At 41.9% G+C, this 19,385-nt stretch overlaps 1 protein-coding gene across 1 annotated transcript in view; it reads left to right on the forward strand.

The window, feature by feature from the left end:
- Positions 1 to 19,385, forward strand: part of mnat1 (MNAT1 component of CDK activating kinase) — a 29,300-nt gene that overhangs the window by 4,883 nt on the left and 5,032 nt on the right. The window contains exons 2-7 of the mRNA XM_076985589.1: positions 8,704 to 8,856; positions 9,048 to 9,121; positions 9,776 to 9,879; positions 10,549 to 10,689; positions 10,798 to 10,929; positions 18,106 to 18,227. Coding sequence (XP_076841704.1) covers positions 8,704 to 8,856; positions 9,048 to 9,121; positions 9,776 to 9,879; positions 10,549 to 10,689; positions 10,798 to 10,929; positions 18,106 to 18,227 — 726 coding nt within the window. The remainder of the gene's footprint in view (positions 1 to 8,703; positions 8,857 to 9,047; positions 9,122 to 9,775; positions 9,880 to 10,548; positions 10,690 to 10,797; positions 10,930 to 18,105; positions 18,228 to 19,385) is intronic.

Genomic DNA, 19,385 nt, shown 5'->3' on the forward strand with positions numbered 1-19,385 from the left:
AAAAGTACATATTACATGTATGTTTTATTTTATTATACAAAATTATTTCAAGTGGAGTGAAACAATAAAAAAAATGCTTGCAAATTTCAATGCAACTAACAATACACACCATACAGCTAAACTTAATAACCCTCGATAAGTATATACAAGTATATGTGTGTGTGTGTGTATATATATATATATTATTGGTGGGACTTTAACACATTAATTTTGATTAATTAATTCCAGGGAAATTAACGAACTAAAAAAATTTACGCATTTAACGCATGAGACACTTTTGCACCGTGGAATGTTTCTCAGTGCACGAGTTTCAGGCATACAGATTATATGGACACACAATAAGATGAGCATGATGGAGATGACTGAAGAGGCTACGCTGGTGGATGGGAAACTTAAATATAAGAAACTTCCAGATGGAAGTACAAACAAAAATAGTGTTATTTGAACTTTATGTAGGAAGGAGTTCGCTTATCACAGGAGCATTTCCACCCTTCGTTACCACCTCAACGCAAAACATGTTGGGGCTAACACGCAGGTCAGTAATGATAACTTAACTGCTAAATGTACTCCTAGTACAAACAAACAGTGTCGCCAGTCAACACTCGACCACATGTCGGGGTTCAAATTAAGAAACAAAATGTCCACGTCAGACAAATTGACCAATTCAGTGGCGAGTGTGGACTGTAGACCGCTCTATGTGGTCGAAGGCTTAAGTAAGACGCGGCAAGTTTAAACGCAGAGTCGCGCGCTACGGTCACTAGTGAAAGTATAATCCAGGCTTTACAAAAAGTGCTGCAAATTGTGTCAACTGATGCAAGTTACGAACTGCCGTCCAGAAAGACAATGTCGAAGAAAATGCAGTAGCTAATGATGAGGAAAGGGAAGTAAAACAGGTTATTGTGAAGAGCGCCACAAATGTGGCTCTGACTGGGGATCACTGGACCTCTGTTAGCAACAAAAATTATCTTGGTGTGACAGCTCATATTATAGATGATGAATGGAAGATCCAGTCATTTGCTTTGAGCATGCAGAAGACACTTCTAGGCTCTATGGAGATGCCTGTGGCAGAGGCCTGGGAAATTAAAGAAAGTCTACCATCTAAAATGGTATTAAAACTAGGGATGCAAATTATCGATTAATTCATTAATCGTTAGTTGATTGATCTTATCGATCGACTTTCGATTAATCGATAAGCGGCGTTTTCCACCTGAATTTCAGTGTTTCAATAGGGCTTTTAAAAATATTAGCTAAATATACTGCTCAAAAAAATTAAGGGAACACTAAAATAACACATCCTAGATCTCAATTAATAAAAATCTTTGAAATCAGTTGAAAATCTCTCATTTCTACCCGTTGTCTGTTCCATTTGCACAAGAGCAGTTGAAATTGATTCACAATCAGTGTTGTTTCCTATCTGAACCCGAAGTGTGGATGACTTGGAGTTACATTGTGTTGTTTAAGTGTTCCCTTTATTTTTTTGAGCAGTGTAGTTAAAACACTTTGGTCAAAAAGTATATATTATATTATGATAATTATATTGTATTATATGATATATTGCTCATGTAATTATGCATTAGGAATTTTTTTTGGTATAACAAAATACATTATTTCATTTAAAAAAGGAATAAATTAAGGACTGGATCCGTTCTTGCATTTGAAACATTAGACATTTTAAAAAATGTAAAAAAAAAAAAATTAAAGAAGAAATTAAATAGAGAGCCAAACAGAATATTATTGAGCCTATGCTTGGACAATGTTTCTAGCGTTGTAGTGAACACATGCTGTAATGCGACCGGAGAGTGCCCAAGTCTCCACAACATCATTGAGCTTGTCAGCTAAATTGTCAGCGGTGTGTCTGTCCGACATGTTCGTCGTAATCAGCACTGCAGATTTTAGCTGCCAGTTCTCGTCAGTGTAGTGGCACGTCACGGTAATGTAACTTTATGTTGTTAGAGTCGTCCAACAATCTGTTGTAAGGGCTACAGTAGTAGCAGTAGATAGCTTTGTTTTAGCTCACTCTTCATTTTTCATAGCGAGCTTCGAAAACGCTCGCCTTCCCAGTGTAGCTGTGATTTTAGGTTGACCAGGTGCACTGGTGATATGCAGGACAGCTGCATGCACGGTGTTCAAATGATAATTGAATGAGCTAGTGGAACTGTTGTACTTCAATACCGCATTACACAGAGAACATCTGACTTCTTAGCCTAAATTAACAATGTTGAAATTGTAGCGACTACTACTCCTCGCAGCGAGTTCCCTAACGGACAGGCACTTGGCCCTTTAAGTGACACTGGGAGAGCGGCGCCTGCGCGCGCCAGGGGAGGGGGAGAGAACAGTGCTATTGTTTGAGTTGCGTGGAAAATAAAGTTTACCTCCTCGGGATTTTCTGGATTACGCAGTTTCTGCCTCGTTTCCCGAACCCGCTTCAAAATGGTCCCACACCGCACGTCTTTTCGCCCGCTTCATTTTGTTTTCCACTCTGGTCTTTCGCGACACGTGTTCACCTCTCGTTCTTACACTCTGTTCAAGTTACTACAGGAGCGCTCTCTAACGATTAATCGTGATTAATACATTTTGATCGAGTAACGTCTTAATCGACAATTAATCGAAAGTCGATTAATCATTTGCATCCCTAATTAAAACATCTTCTGATTTACTTCAGTTCTTCTTATTCTTCCAATATCCTGAGCAAAACTCATTTTTGGTCAGAATTTCCAGTGTTCTGAAAACTGTTTGCTCTGTTTTCTGCACTCATCTATTGGTCTGTGTAGTAGACTGGTGGAAAAATAAACAAGATGTTGAAGTTTATGAATGTTCATTGATTCATTCATCATTCAAACTTAAATCAAAATTTCTCATGTAAAATATTGAAATGCGATTAAAATGTGATTCATTTCGATAAATTAATTACAATGCTTCTAATTAATTCGATTAATTTTTTAAGTCGCGTCCCACCCCTAATATATATATAGGCAGTTTCCTTGCTAATGAACCCTCCACCACAACACCAGCCTTTTCAAACCAATTACAGTTGGCACCCCAGGCATAGTTCCCCCATCACTCAGTTATGCAGTTCGAGTTACACTGCCATAACTACCCAAGCTATGTCATGTACACCCAGCATTTAACCCACTGCAACTGTAACAAGAAAACATGCCTGTGTCAAAGCTGGTAGAAATTCTGGTGGTATATTTGTATGGTACATCCCCAATCCAAAAAGATTAAAAAGTGCAATTTGTATCCACCCTTAATTACTTAAGGAACCTTTAATATCTTCAGTAAGAAATACAATGAATAAGTTTTCAGAAAATGTGTTCATTCTGCTTTATGGTGATCTAAATTATAGAACTGAAAATCGGCCAAAAACTTAAAGAAATCAAAATGGAAAACATTGTGGAAGCTGTATTGAATTGGGTTCCAAATATATGTAAGGTTTGTATTTCAACACTGGGAGGCAATGGTGAGTGTAATAGTGTACCATACCATGGCACCATAGAACCACAGGTGAGCAGCAGGAGTACTACGCTAGATGTTTTGGGCATTGGAACGTCCATGAATGTGCAACATTTGGTCTTTATTTGTGAACGTCTTGAAAGGCAACAGTCCGTACAACCAAACAAACCAGTTATGATCCTGGCCAGATAAGCCAACACTGAGGCTTCCTTAGACACTCCAGTAGGTGCGACTGTTGACCGAAGGGACAGTTTGAAAATGTAGTTTGTTGAGAATTAAACAGTAATTTTATGGAAGTATGAGTTAGCGTGGTTGGCTTTGCTGGCTTGTTTGTTGTGAATCTGTTTTTGTGTTTGACGTCCTTTTGATACTTTGGTCTATCTGGCTGCTGGGTTTAAAACTGCTGCATTGGGTGAAATATTATGCAATCTGTGCTTTGAAATTGCAAGTTTATGCTTTTGTGAAACCGCGAACTGCTGATTCATTTCTTTTGAACTTGTAGGATGCTAGAAGATAAGGCACGAAATGTCTGACGTCAATACACGGTCAAACCATGCAAATGATACAGCTACTGCAAATGGGAATGGATAAGAAGAAATGAACACTACCGTCACTGCCATATGTGTGAATGTACATGAAACAACTCGAAACAACAGAGAACTCAATAATGAGAATAAGATCCATAAAGTATCAGTAGATTCAACCAGATGACGGTCATGGACTGAATCTAAGAGTTCATCATCAATCTATACCTGCATCAACCTTGTGTTCCGTACTTAAAGCTGAGAAATAAGCTCTTTATAAGAAGATATTTTCTTGGTACCTTAATAAGGAGATACTTAATTGGTACTTTACCAAGGAGATACTTGCCTGGTACCTTGTCAAGGAGATACTTGATTGAGGAACTATTGAGAAGAGTTCTGGAAAATGGAAAATGGCCACAACAATAGCAAATATTATACAAGAAAATGGAGCATCACATCATGTTTCAAGGATATCAGTTGGTATGCAGTAATATTTTGAAGTAGCAAAGAATAAAGCCTGACCTCGACCAAGTCTCTAGCTTCAATACTAAATCCCATTGCAACTGCCTGTGTACGTGATGGAATTGACAATGTACAGAATGTTGTTGATGGAGATGTTGCAATTGTTCCATCAATAGTTTGTCCAAAAAAAACAAACAACCATATTTTAAAAGAACATTTGGGAAATTACATGAGAATTGCTTTAGCTTACATGGACAAATCACTGAACTGCACATATGTTAAAGGAAACATGAGGCCATGAGGAGCAACTACGCAACATATGTTTCCACAGTACAGGAAATGTGGAAAGAATATAATCATCATGCCAAATTCTGTAACCGTACCGTTAATCCAGTAGTAAAATTTATAAGTACATATTAGATTTTATTAAGGGAGTTGGAAATTGCATTGTCTGTCTGAAAGTGGGTTGTGAAAGCAAAGACCGAGTCATTTGGAGGGCAATGTGTGTAGCATCCCAGCATCTTTCATATTTTAAAAGATGACAGTCGAACATTCTTCAAACTCTTGAATCATCATCACAAACATGTGGCCATATTGGGGCCAGTTATGAAGAACATTGTATCGTTTCTATTATTTCAGTGAAAGTGAAACTCCAGAAACCCAATAGCTGGTCCAAGCATATGCATTTTTAAGTCCTGACAGCTCAAACATTTTGCACTGACAATCTTGTGCAGCTGTTAAACCTGCAAGGAAAAAGAGTCAGTATTCCATTACCAAACCTGAATCTAGAAAAAGGGATGGTCTGATATTATGTCTGGAGATTTCTTCACTAGATTGTGACCATTTTGTTGCCTGACTTCTCCAGACACAGAGTCCTATTACTGTGTCTAAGTACAATATTCCAAAGCCCAGAAGATATTGATCAGTGGGAGTATCTGAAGGGCATTAACATTCTAGGTATTGACTCTGGAATTGATCTGCTCATTGGAACCAATGCACAAAAGTATTGGAACCAATAGCAAAGTTAATGGGCCCTATGCAACTAAAAAACAAAATTGGGTGGACTCTCAATGGTCATCTGCAAGTTGGCAAAGATTGTAAATGGTTATTGGCAACAGAGGTATGATTTGTAGTTGCACACACAACCATTTACATTCTATGAGACTTGATGATCGTGCAGTATAACTGAGGCTTCAGTGAGAGATGCTCAGAAGGTCAGACTCAAGAGAAGAAATTAAACTTGTATCGTGATAACTTCAGCCGAATCGAAATATAGACATTTGGAGTTTTATCATGCAGTGCAATTGGTCACTTGCAGACTTGCAATTTTTTACGTCTAGAAAGGAGATTTGGGAAAAGTGAGTTGCTTCATAATGACTTCCTACTTAGTGATGCGATTGAGGAAGCGCATGCAGAATGAGTCTACCTGAAGGAAAGACCTAGTGCATTCCTCACCATGCTGTTTATCATCCAAGTTATTGGATTTTGTTTATTGAGTTGTTATTGACTGTGAAACTGTGTACAAAGGGACACCACTGATCTATCAACTCATACAATCTCTAGAGCTTACAAGTTCTCTTGTTAGAATCCTCACTGTGTATTCAGTGTTCAGTGTACTTGTCAAGGTGTCAGACTTTTTCTGTGATGTCCAACAGGTGATTTGAGAGAGATTGCAGTCATATGGAATCTCTTTGGTGTAACGTCGTCACCAAGCTGTGTAAACATTTGCACTAAGACATTTGCACTAAGAAAAACTGCTGCTGCCGGTAGTTTGTCTTTCCAGCAGATGCTGTCAACACCATCAAGAACTTCTATGTAGATGACTGTCATGTGTCTCGTCAGTAAACAATACAGTGGAGATAGAGCTTTTGACTGCTTTGAAAAAAGGGGAGGATTTTATGTGTATAAATGGTCAAACAAGAATTGATCAGCACTTCTGATTTCTGCTCCCAAGGAGAATAAAGTTGAGGAATTGAAAGAATGGACAAAAATTATGTTCCCATTGAAAGGACACTTGATTTACATTGGTGTGTTGAGAATGACTGCTTCAAGTTCAAAGTCAGTATTCACGAGCGATCATAAACTAAAAGATGAGTTGTTGATCTGTTGATCTTCTGGGACCTAAGCTTACCGGATAAGTTAAGGGCGGGTCCAGGATATTCCTCTGTGTCTGTGGATGGTCAGATTGTTAACTTTTAAGGTGGACTCTTGCATTAAGCCTGCTGATTTTGGAAAGATAATGAAATTATAGCTCCATTCCAGTCAAGATGAATATGCATTAAATAAAAATTTTTAACAGATTGTAACAGTTGTAAAATATGTAAGTTATAAGATTAAGAAATTACTTAATGGTTAGGACATGAATCCAGAGGGTGTGGCAAGGCAGGAAAGGCAGCTGGTCTGCTTAGTGCAAAATCACATTCGTAAGGAGGTGACATGCTTGAGAAACGGTTATGTAGGAATTTAGTATAGAAACCAGCTGTGTAAATTGGATCTGGTATCGATTGATGGACAATATATTTTTGGGCAAAAGAATTACAATCAAAAACTACCCCAATTCATAACAGTAAAGTAGAAAACTCATTTGGAAGATTTTCTTAAATCCAGAATACCATGCTTGAAATTCAGATCAGACTACATTCATAGAAGAACCTTCCAAAGTAAAATCACAGTAAAATATCCAGTGGTGTCTAGACTACTGTTGGTATTCAAGAATTTAAAGGAAAAATACAAAACCATGAGAAATAGAAAGCACGTGCAATTGACAACCAATAGTGAAATATTTAAAACGTGAAACCAGAAAACTAATTAACCAAATGACAGTGAATTTCCCCATGGAACAGAGGTTTTATTAACTCAATATATAACAATGGTGATCTAAGTAACTGCAGCGGTATCTGCACAGATAACAATCAAGGCAAGTTCTTCTGGAGAATTCTGATTTCTGAGTATTCTGAATTAGTCTGTTAACATAGTTATTTGAACATAATGACAAAATCAAATTGGTTTCTTTAAAAAGCTGATTAAAATAAAAAATCCTAAACAGGTCAGGAGAAACAGAAACAGTTTTTCACACAAGACATTTTAAACTCACTAAAGATTAATGTTGCATGTGTGTTAAAGAGATGAATGTTGAAAGATATCTTTGAATGTCAGCGCAATATGTTAACTGCCATACCCTTAGAAAAAACATTTCAACATGTCGTAAACTAGTATGGAGGTGTGTGTGTGTGAAAGATTTATTTTTCTTCCTTTGTTCTTTTTTTACTTTTCCTCACATTTAACACTTTTAAAATTAAAAAGTTCTTTAATCGCTTCAGAAACTGTTGGTAAACTGAACTAAACTGATTTGAGAGGGAGACTGAGACCAGAGCTGGTGAGAGAAAAGGTAACAGACACGGAGCTCTGCTGATGAAGAGGGAAAACCATGACAGCACTGGCCTGTGGAATGTACCGTCACAACCCAGAGGTCTGAAATGTGGTACTGGAACAAAGAATTGATGTTACACACACACACACACACACACACACACACACACACACACACTGACCTCACGTGTACTGCCAAAGGCCTAGTTGTGGGGGGCATGGGTCTGTTTTGCCTCAAAACTAAGCTTCCATCACTATTCCTCTGTGATTAAGTAAGACCAACACACACACACACACACACAAAAATGCACACTTACACATACATCAAACTTGTGTTTTATCCATTAAGTTACTTTTAAGCTTGGAATTTTTTGGAAAGCCAAGCTCCTCTGCTGGAACAGTTAAAAGGAATGATCTCTGTGTGTGTGTGTGTGTGTGTGTGTGTGTGTGGGGGGGGGGGGGGGGGTCTGTGTATGTGTCAGTCACATTCTGGGTAATCTGTTAAAAAGACTTTCTTTCCACTGCTTTTATTAACATGCTTTTGAACTTTCCATTCTACTTTTCAAAATCTCAGGGAAAAAAAGCAGAGTTTGTACATTAAACAAACTGTGTGTGTGTGTGTGTGTGTGTGTGTGTGTGTGTGTGTGTGTGTGTGTGTGTGTATGTGGGTGGGTGTGTGTTTTTTGCTGTTGTGAAAACTGCGTAGAGACGTTTTTTGTGTGGGTGGTCCGATAGCCATTTGTGTGTGTGTGTATTTTGCAGTCCTGAGAACTGTGTTGAGATGTTTTTTGTGCGTGGGTCTGATGACTGTGTGTGTGTTTTGCACTTTGCGAAAACTGTTTGGAGATGTTTTTTGTGCGTGGGTCTGATAACTGTGTGTGTGTGTGTTTTGCAGTTGTGAGAACTGTGTGGAGATGTTGTTTGTGCGGGGGTCTGGGAACTGCGTCCAGTGCGACACCCCCCTGAGGAAGAGCAACTTCCGTCTGCAGCTCTTTGAAGACCCCGCCATCGACAAGGAGGTGGAGATACGCAAACGTGTGCTGAAAATGTGAGCAGTCCACCGTCAGTCATGTTCTTCACCCTCAACCTGTAAAATTGACACATGTAGAGAGAATTACAGAACAAAGTGAGAACAGTGATGAGTCTGGAATCTCTCTCTCTCTCTCTCTCTCTCTCTCTCTCTCTCTCTCTCTCTCTCTCTCTCTCTCTCTCTCTCTCTCTCTCTCTCTCTTTCTGCAGTTATAATAAGAGGGACGTAGACTTCCCCAGTCTCCGGGAGTATAACGATTATCTGGAGCAGGTGGAGGAGATCGGTGAGGCGCTTCACCACTTTTGTCTCTCCAGGGCCTGGTGGTGGAGGAAGGGGCCGTTTGGAAAGGGGGTGTGATGGTAGAGACCATCTGCATTTGAGATGAAGAATAACCGATTAAATAACTGAATAAAGGTGTGCTGATTAAAGGTGTGCTTACGCAGAAACGAGCCTGCGGTATGAGCGAATGTCTGATTGGTTCGAGTTGAAGGGCACATCGATTGGCGTTAGACCGAACCAAACAGCGTTGGCTCTTCATGAGCGTTTGTGGAGCTCACCTGGTGCAGGTAGCAGAATGCTGTGCGTGGGTCCTGAAGGTCATGAATACCCAGGGAGCACGTCCTGATGGCCATTTTATATATGTATATATAGTAGGCGCGTGTGTGTCTGTCGACCAAATGCTGTAATTGGCACACTGTTACAACAGTCATGTTGTGTCAGTATTTCTTTCTAATTGATAGACACCTTTAAGTCTCTCGTGTCTTTTTAATAGGGCAGTGTGACTTGCCTCCTCCTGCAAGGGCTTTGGGCCTTTCTGACGTGATCGATCTGTGTTTTGCGTTTCAGTGTCTTTTTTTTTGTTTGTTTTGTTTTTCATGTGATGTGGTCAGCATTGATTAAATATGTAAGAGAATTTTAATGTTGTGTGTGTCCCCAGTGTTTAACCTGACGAATAATGTAGACATTGAGAGTACCAAACAGATAATGGAACAGTACCAGAGAGAAAACAGGGACCTCATCCAGAAGAATAAAGCCAAACTGGTAAGTGTGTGTGTGTGTGTGTGTGTGTGTGTGTGTGTGTGTGTGTGTGTGACTGCAGTGAACTCAGCATTAGTATGGCAGTGCTGAAATGTGACGTTTAGACTGTCGTTTAACATCTTTCTCTTTCACCCTCTCCCCCCCTTCTGCCCGTCTCACCCACTCCATTCTGCTCTCTCTCCCTCCCTATCTGTCTCTCCATCTCTCCCTCCCTCTATCTCTCTCCATCTCTCCCCTCCCTTCATCCCTTTCTCTTCTGCATGTCTTTCATTTTCTTATTCTCACCCTCCATCTCTCCCTCTCTCTCTGTTACTCCCTTCATATCTCCTCTCTCTTTCCTATCTCTCCCCCTCCCTCCTCTCTCTCTGTTTCTCCTCCTCTGTTTCATTCTCTGTCCCTGTCTCTTTCCCTCTCTCTGTCTATCTCTCTGTCCCTGTCTGTCTCTCTCTCTGTCCCTCTCTCTCCCCTCCCTCTCTCTCCCTCTCTCTCTCCCTCTCTCCCTCTCTTTCTCCCTCTCTCCCTCTCCCTCTCTCTCCCTCCCTCTCTCTCCCTCTCTCTCTCCCTCTCTCTCTCCCTCTCTCCCTCCCTCTCTCCCTCCCTCTCTCTCTCTCTCTCTCTCTCCCTCCCTCTCTCTCTCCCTCTCTCTCCCTCTCTCTCTCCCTCTCTCTCTAGACGCGGGAACAGGAGGAGTTGGAGGAGCTTCTGTTGTTGGAGCAGCAGGACTCAGAGCAGCGGCGACTGCAGAACCTGCAGGAGGAGCAGAGGCAGCTACAGGCCAAGAGGAAGAACAAGCAAGCCCTCCTTGATGAGCTGGTACACACACACACACACCAGACCAATGGTGTAAGTGTAAGTTACATTTATTCTTTTGTTTTTCATATGTGTGTGTCTGCATGTGTGTGTGTGTGTGTGTGTGTGTAGGAGAGTTCCCAGTTGCCAGCCTCTATTCTTCTGGCTCAGCATAAGGAGAGAGCAGCTCACCTGGAGAATCAGATCGAGCAGCAGAAACAGAACATCAAACCAGCCACCATCTTCTCTACAGGCATACTGATGGTGAGAACACACATACACACACACAAACACACACACACCTTCAAACCAGCCACCATCTTCTCTACAGGCATACTGATGGTGAGAACACACACACACACACACCTTCAAACCAGCCACCATCTTCTCTACAGGCATACTGATGGTGAGAGCACACACACGCACACACACACACCTTCAAACCAGCCACCATCTTCTTTACAGGCATACTGATGGTGAGAACACACACACACACACACACACACACACACACACACACCAAGCAGTGATGTCAGTAACGCGTTACTCTAATCTTACCACTTTTTTCGGTAACGAGTAATATAACGCACTACTATTTCCAGTCCAGTAATCAGATTAAAGTTACTTATCCAAATAACTGTGCGTTACTATTTTTATTTTCCTTAGTAAAAATATATATTTTATCTTTCTTCTTGGTCAGTTCTACTTTTGTGTCTGACCGTAGTGCTCGACTCGCACGCTGCACGCGACCCTGTGAAAGCACGTTTTACAAGTCATTCTTTGCAGTGTCCTCCCGTAACGATATGTGGTAGTATAAAGAAACACCCCTCAAAAACAGGGGAAGGAGCATTTACCTGATGAATTCTAATGTTGCTTTGTGTTCCACGTTTGAAAAGTGCTGGAATTTTGACTAACATCGCCTACTTTAAAATGCTTGAAATTGTAATGGTATTTTGTTTCACAAGCTGTTTGACTGAACAGTTCACTTGTATTACGTTTACAAATAATTTACAAATAATACCGCGCAGCTTACACAAACGTAATGTCAGGAGATACTGTAGCGACTACTACTCCTCACGGCGAGTCTCGCCCTTTAAGTGACACGAGGGGGAGGGCCGCGCGCCAGCGTTGCGTTATCAATAAAGTTTCCCTCCTCTGGATTTTTGATTAAGCAGTTTCTGCTCGGTTACCGAACCTGCTTCAATACATTGTTACTGTTAAAAATGCACTTCCAATAAAGTGAGTATTGGAAAAATTTATTTTTCTGCTGTATGTAACTATTAAAAGTAACTTGTAATCTAACGTAGTTACTTTTAAAATCAAGTAATCAGTAACGTAACTAAGTTACTTTTAAAAGGAGTAATCAGTAATCGGATCACTTTCTCAAGGTAACTTAGCCATCACTGCACACAACCCCTTCAAACCAGCCACCGTCTTCTCTACAGGCATACTGATGGTGAGAACACGCATACACACACACACACACGCGCCGCACACACACACACACACTGGAGATGTCTGCTGAACGGCGGGAGGATCAGGGGGGAGGAATGAGCGACCACGCCACGTTTCAGCATGTTGGCTCAAGTCTGTCCTTCACTCTGACCTTTTTCTCATTTTAAGCCCACAGACCTGTTTGACCTGTTCTGCAACACACACACTCTAGTGAGCGAGTGTGTGTGAGTGTAGTGTGGGCTGTGTGGACATAATGTGCCTTGTGTCCATTATGTACCTTCAATGGACACAAACCCTGAGCTACTTGTGAAGTGTGTTTACACATGCGCACACACACACACACATACACACGTTTGTTATGAATCACGTCTTTATGCCTGATTGGCAGAAACAGATGAGGGTTTATTTGTAAATCTCTTTGGACCTTGTGTGTGTGTGTGTGTGTGTGTGTGCGCGCGGATGTGCGTGCGTGTGTGTGTGTGTGTGTGTGTGTGTGTGTTGGCTTTGCATGTGTGTGAGTGCGAATACACTCTAGAATGTCAGTGAGAGGTGATGATGGAGGATTTCAATTCGTTGACCTTGAGGCATGCTGAGGACTTGCATGGTCAGAGTTTGTGCGTGTGTGTGTGTGTGTGCATGCGTGTTTGTGTGTGTGCGCACGCGTGCGTCTGTGCAGAGGGTAAAAGTTGTGCATTACTAAACCGGATCGCTGTGCTGGACTCTTAGTTCATTAGGTTACTATTGTACAATATTTAATACAGTGTGATCTCTAGCTACCCTGTGTTGTAGGTTAGGTATATTCCTTATTTAATACAGTGTGATCTCTAGCTACCCTGTGTTGTAGGTTAGGTATATTCCTTATTTAATACAGTGTGATCTCTAGCTACCCTGTGTTGTAGGTTAGGTATATTCCTTATTTAATACAGTGTGAACTCTAGCTACCCTGTGTTGTAGGTTAGGTATATTCCTTATTTAATACAGTATGATCTCTAGCTACCCTGTGTTGTAGGTTAGGTATATTCCTTATTTAATACAGTGTGAACTCTAGCTACCCTGTGTTGTAGGTTAGGTATATTCCTTATTTAATACAGTGTGATCTCTAGCTACCCTGTGTTGTAGGTTAGGTATATTCCTTATTTAATACAGTGTGATCTCTAGCTACCCTGTGTTGTAGGTTAGGTATATTCCTTATTTAATACAGTGTGATCTTTAGCTACCCTGTGTTGTAGGTTAGGTATATTCCTTATTTAATACAGTGTGAACTCTAGATACCCTGTGTTGTAGGTTAGGTATATTCCTCTCTTGCCTTTTAAAAGCTAAGGACGCTGATTAGGACTCGGACATCTAAAATGCTGCTTTGCGACAAAGGCCTTCGTAAAAAGGCAAGATCAGACGTAATATTTGATTAACTTTATTTCTGTGTGGCAGTAAATGGAGCATTTCAGTTCTGTAGCGTTCTGGCTGAGGGTCTTTAGTTTTGACTCCATCGAATAGAGTTGACCTCAGCTCACTGGTATAAATGTAAACAGATGAGTGGTTCACACATGATTTCAAACAAACGTTTCAAAGCGGTTCCAGTGTGCCGCAGATTTCAGACTGTTCCATTGTGGAGAGTTTGAGTGTTTCAGCCCCAGTGGAGTTGTCTCTGAGGGTCTCTGAATCCAGCCAGGACCTGGGGGTGGTGTTCTGCTCTCGTGCCTCGCCTCCCCCGCGGATAATGAAGATGGATTGGCCCGAGGGCTCCATTTGAGAGACACCGGAGGCCAACTGTATGTCTAACACTCCTTCACCTAACACACACCCAGACAGTCGTGAAGCAGGACTGGGGCACAGTAATGTTAGGAGCAGATGGAGATTTTGATGCCGGAGAAGTCATATGCAGCTGTAGACGGGTGTGTGGGTGGATGGATGGATGGGTGTGTGGGTTTGGTTGTGTGTGTGTGTCTTTTCTGGCGCATGGTGGCGTTTTCCACTGGTATCAAAATGTGATGACAGCATAATCTGAGGGAGATGGTAATGTGTGTGTGTGTGTGTGTGTGTGTGTGGGGTATGTGTTGGCAGGCTGATCTCCTGAATTATGGTGTGTGTGTGTGTGTGTGTGTGTGTGTGTGTGTGTGTGTGTGTGTGTGTGTGTGTGTGTGTGTGTGTGTGTGTGTGTGTGTGTGTGTGTGTGTGTTTTCGTTTGCCTCGGATCAGCGTGGATTAAACCTCAGACTTGGTGAGTTTGAGTGGCTGTCCTGAGCAGTACTTTAACCATATATACATGTAATGCTTCACTTGCTGGATGGGCACGTGCACATACACACACACACACAATTTTTTGTGGGGAGTATTTTCAGTTGGTGCATAGTGATGTCAGAGGGGTATTGAGTATTGTCAGTAGAAGCTGGAATAATGTCAGTATGGTGTAGATGTAGATTAATTTCAGTTTGGTGTAGATGTGGGTGTAATGTCAGTGGGGTGTAGAGTAATGTAATTTTTCATCTTGTATTTTGCAGTAGATAATAACCTCTCCTGACATCCAGGGTTTGTCGTAGCTTCTCTCCAGTTCACGGTTGTGGTCACTTACAGTAAATTTTGTTAGTGGTTTTGTTTCATGTACATGTTTAATCTTTAGATTAGGACTCCAGATTGGTGGTATGATTTAAGGTTCTATTGCAATTTAATTTGTTCTGCTGATTTATTCCAGTTCCGAATATAACATTATATTGTAGGGACTTTGCCAGTTTCTTTGATTATGTTTCTGGAGAAGGAGGAGGAGCAGCAGGTTTAGCTTTTCATGCCTATTGAGATGAAGGCTGAGTAGGACCAGAGCCTGAGATTCTCGGGGGGAAGGTGATGGACCAGTTAATTTTTTTTTTATTGAACATAGTTCAGGCTGATTGAGGGTTTGCCAGTATGTAATTGGTCTGACACTGTGTTCCAGTTCTACTTGTTCTGTATTTTTAACTTATATCATGGTTTGGACGTATAGGACAGTTAGTGATGCGCTAGGATTACCTGCTTTAATTTACAGCCCGTGGTGACATTAGTGCCCAAAATCTCCCAAAGTCCAGGATGTCCAGCTGGCTTAGTCCTTTATGTAGTGAAATAGACCAGGACCTGAGATGTAGCCCTGACTAACTCCACAGCCCTGCTAGGCTGTGGAGTTCTGAATGTACGTTCGATTTTCTTCTGTTATTCACATCTCTCCCTCCCTCTATCACTCTCTCTGTCTTTCTTCCTCTTTTTCTCCCCCTTTCTCACTCCCACTCTTTCTTCCCTCTCTTTTCCTCTATCCCTCTCACTTTTTCTTCTGAGATTCTGACATCAGCAGTACAGAACTGCAGCTCCTGCATTTGTAGACAGCCTACGTGTTCTCCATAATACGCGAATTTGATAATTACAGAGAGTCCTAGTCATCGTGTTTAAATGCCCCGTGATGGAAACACGTGGTGGATGCTCCCTGATTCACAGTGCCTGGTTTCCCTCTGCTCTGTCTGGTAAAGCTTTCGTACACTGTTTACATGCCTCAGACAGTGCCAACATCTCTCTGTCTTCCCTCTCCCCTCTCTGTCTGTCTATACCCCCCCCCACACACACACCCTAGTCTGTCTGTAAAACTACTCTGCAGTGTGTTTTTGAGTCCCATCCACTGCAGTGCTGTGCCCGTTCAAGGCCTGAGTTTATCACTTATGGATTAGAAGGAACAGTAAAAAATCTTCTGGATCTGAAGGTTTTGCTGGTTCTTGGAATACACACTGACTGAAGCTATAAATGCCTCGTAAATCCTTAAATGATTGCAATATACACACACCTTCCCCCACACACTCCCACGCCTGCACTCCGAACTTGTCCACTCCGAACTTGTCCACAGCAACAGTTGTGTCCGTGTTTGAGCATTGTCTCCTTCCTCCAGTCTCCTTCCTCCAGTCTCCTTCCTCCAGTCTCCTTCCTCCAGTCTCCTTCCTCCAGTCTCCTTCCTCCAGTCTGCTTCCTCCAGTCTGCTTCCTCCAGTCTCCTTCCTCCAGTCTCCTTCCTCCAGTCTCCTTCCTCCAGTCTCCTTCCTCCAGTCTCCTTCCTCCAGTCTGCTTCCTCCAGTCTGCTTCCTCCAGTCTGCTTCCTCCAGTCTCCTTCCTCCAGTCTCCTTCCTCCAGTCTCCTTCCTCCAGTCTCCTTCCTCCAGTCTGCTTCCTCCAGTCTGCTTCCTCCAGTCTGCTTTGGCTTCACTGAACTCTTCTCTTACAGTTCTGGAATGCCTGATGTGTTTAGTTGCTGTTGGACTGGAGGACACCTTGTAGATGGAAATTCCCATTTTCAACACACACACACACACACACACCAATTCTAAGACTATTTCCATGCATCTGAATGGCCCACAGGGATGCGGTGACCTTGTTCTTTTTAATAGCTCACCACAATTCAGTCTTTTGTTCTAGAGTGATTTTATGCATTAGATTTCTGACATTTCAGTGGTTAAAATGAGCACTGGACGATTCCTCTATGACCGGTACTAGCGTTAGCAACTTTAAGCCTTCCAAAACCCCTCAAAGCTTCACAGCCTGACGCTTTTCAAGAAGCAGCAGAATTGTGGACTGCTCAAGAATGGAGCGGTGAGGGAGATGGCCTACCAGCTCCGGACAGCCTTTTCACCCATCTGGAAGATCTTTACACATCAAATAACTTCATGAAGATGATGATTTGTGAGTACTGTCAGTTTATTTCTGATGATACAGCAAATCTAGTAATGTAAATCTATAATTTTCTGTCAACATGAACCACTATATATGTCACTATATGAACTAACTTTTTATTTAGTCTACTCTGAATTTTTTTTCTGGACTTTACCTGAGTACATTTCAATCAAATAGTATTCTGGCGATGATTCATTTGGCTTTCAAAAGTGTTGTTTTACAACAGTAGCTATATTCAAATTGCTGAATGCATAAATCTTTTTTTGTTAGGCAGAGGTGTGTGCGTGTGCAAGAGTTTGTGTGTTTCTGTGTGTATGTATGTGTACATCTAAAAAATCTAAGAAGTAATTTTATTTAGTGTACATGCTTGTAAATTATGAATTTTTATTCCACTTTCTCATTATATATATATATATATATACTTAACTACATTTTTGTTTCTGGTTCAGGTGCTGACACGTCACCCTGCTGCAACTCAGTCCTCACGACCTCCAGGAGACAAGTCTGTCCACACAGAAGAAAAAGTCTATGCAGTATTTCTTCAGCAGCCTATGACTAAAATGTGTTAATGCTTTCTTAGAAAAGACCAGTTTAAGCTCGGGTTGTGTGTTTTATATAATAGACCCTCAGTGTGAGCAGCCTTTCATGAGATTCCTCTCTGGTGTGTATTTGTTCTTTCTGTGTAACAGGAAATTTTATTTTTAAAAAGAACTAAAAAAGCTTTTTTTCCCCTCCCCCATATTTTGTATTATAAATGTATTCTATTACATCAAAGACGTATGTGTGTGTGTGTGTGTGTGTGTGTGTGTGTGTGTGTGTGTGTGTGTGTGTGTGTGTGTGTGTGTGTGTGTGTGTGTGTGTGTGTGTGTGTGTGTGTGTGTGTGTGTGTTAGTTACATCCAGCTTAGATTGTGCTGAGTCCACTGACATCCAACACTTACATTTGACAGCTATAAATAGGATCACTGTGCACTAAAGTGTGAATACAGTAAAAAGAAAAGGCTCAGCAGTCAGAGGGTTAAACCCCCCCTCCCCCCCTCCCCACTGGGCGTGTCTCTCCTGAGCATGTGGTTTTATTGGCCAATTTTGGAGTTGGACAATTGGCTGGAATCTTGAATTATCCACATGAATCTGTCCAATAGCTTTGCTCTCATAGGAGAATGGCACGGGCCACGGTGACTGACAGTGTCACAGGTCTCTTCAGTGAGACTGTGCTGTGATTTGTGTTATCTTGGGTTCCTCTGAGTCACATTAATGCTTGTAATAGATGGCGGTGTTCAGCCTGTCTTGTCTCTCCCTGTCTCTCTCTCGTAGGGTCAGACAGTCTCTCTGGCTCCAGTAGTGCGGGTGGAGGAGGAACTCTACGTCTACCAGCCTCTGCGAATCCAAACACATGGCCCCGTCGTGCCTGAACTGGAGTACCTGGCAAGGCTAGGGTACGACACACACACACACACTCCACTACCGCACACACGCAACTACCACACACATGCAGTTCCTACACCTGCACAAGCTCCGCTCACTTCTCCATATAGATGTTGGAGGGGTTTCTGGGAGCAGGACCACTCTGCCCCTCCCATGTGACTCATCGCTGCTCTGCCATTGGCCAGAAGAACTGGCAGCATTTTTACCAGCAGTTCCAGACTGTTCCAGTTCGTTTTCTTATTGCTGGCTTTAATGTGGCCTTATTTTTACATGCGAGTGTCTTCCATGATCTTTTTCTGCACTTTCCACATTTCTCTCTCTCGTTCTGTTCTCTCATTCTTGTTCCTCTCACTCGGTGTATGTGACAGAGATAAATGGTCATCTCTTACTCAAACAAATAAACCACATCTCCCATGGTGCACCATGCACCCAGTGTAAACAGGAAAGCTGCAGACATTTCTGCGATGTTTGCAGTTTCATGCTTCAGTTCAGCTTGGCCCTTTTGGTGACCATATAAGAGACACACACACACACACACAACCACATATACATTCCTAGTCCTGCCTACATACCTTGTGATGTGGTTTAAGCTGAAAGTTAAAAGGAGAAAGAGGAGGGGAGAAAGCAGGGTGCTGGTTGAGAGAGGGAGAGAGAGAGAGAGAGAGGAAAAGGAAAGGGAGAGAAAGGAAAGGAGATGGGGAGAGAGAGTCAGGCGGGAGATGAACAGAGAGAGAGAGGGAGAGGGTAAAGGAGTGAGGGAGAGGGGTTATGAAAAGAAAAAATGGGTGGATCATTCTCTTTCTTTTTCATTTCTTTTTTCCCCTCAGTTCTTTTCATGTGCCAGTGGAACTGTGGCTGCAAGCTTTTGAACTGTGAAGGGGAAAGAGCAGATTTGTGTGTGTGTGTGTGTGTGTGTGTGTGTGTGTTGGGGGGGGTGTAGGTGACAGAGGAGGGGTATTTTAAATAGTGTTGTTTGTCTTGGTTAGGGATTGAACTGACAATTGAGTCTATGGTGTGTGTGAGTTTGTGTGTGTACTCATTTATGTGTGTTGGTCTGAGGTCAGGTTGCCAGTAGAGTCTATGATCTGTGTGGAGTATCTTGAGTGAGTGAATGTGAGTGTGTGGGTCCGAGCTCAGGTTGACAGTAGAGTCTATTGTGTGTGTGTGTG

The sequence above is a fragment of the Brachyhypopomus gauderio genome, unplaced genomic scaffold (genome assembly GCF_052324685.1).
Source record: "Brachyhypopomus gauderio isolate BG-103 unplaced genomic scaffold, BGAUD_0.2 sc43, whole genome shotgun sequence".
Taxonomy (NCBI): Eukaryota; Metazoa; Chordata; class Actinopteri; order Gymnotiformes; family Hypopomidae; genus Brachyhypopomus; species Brachyhypopomus gauderio.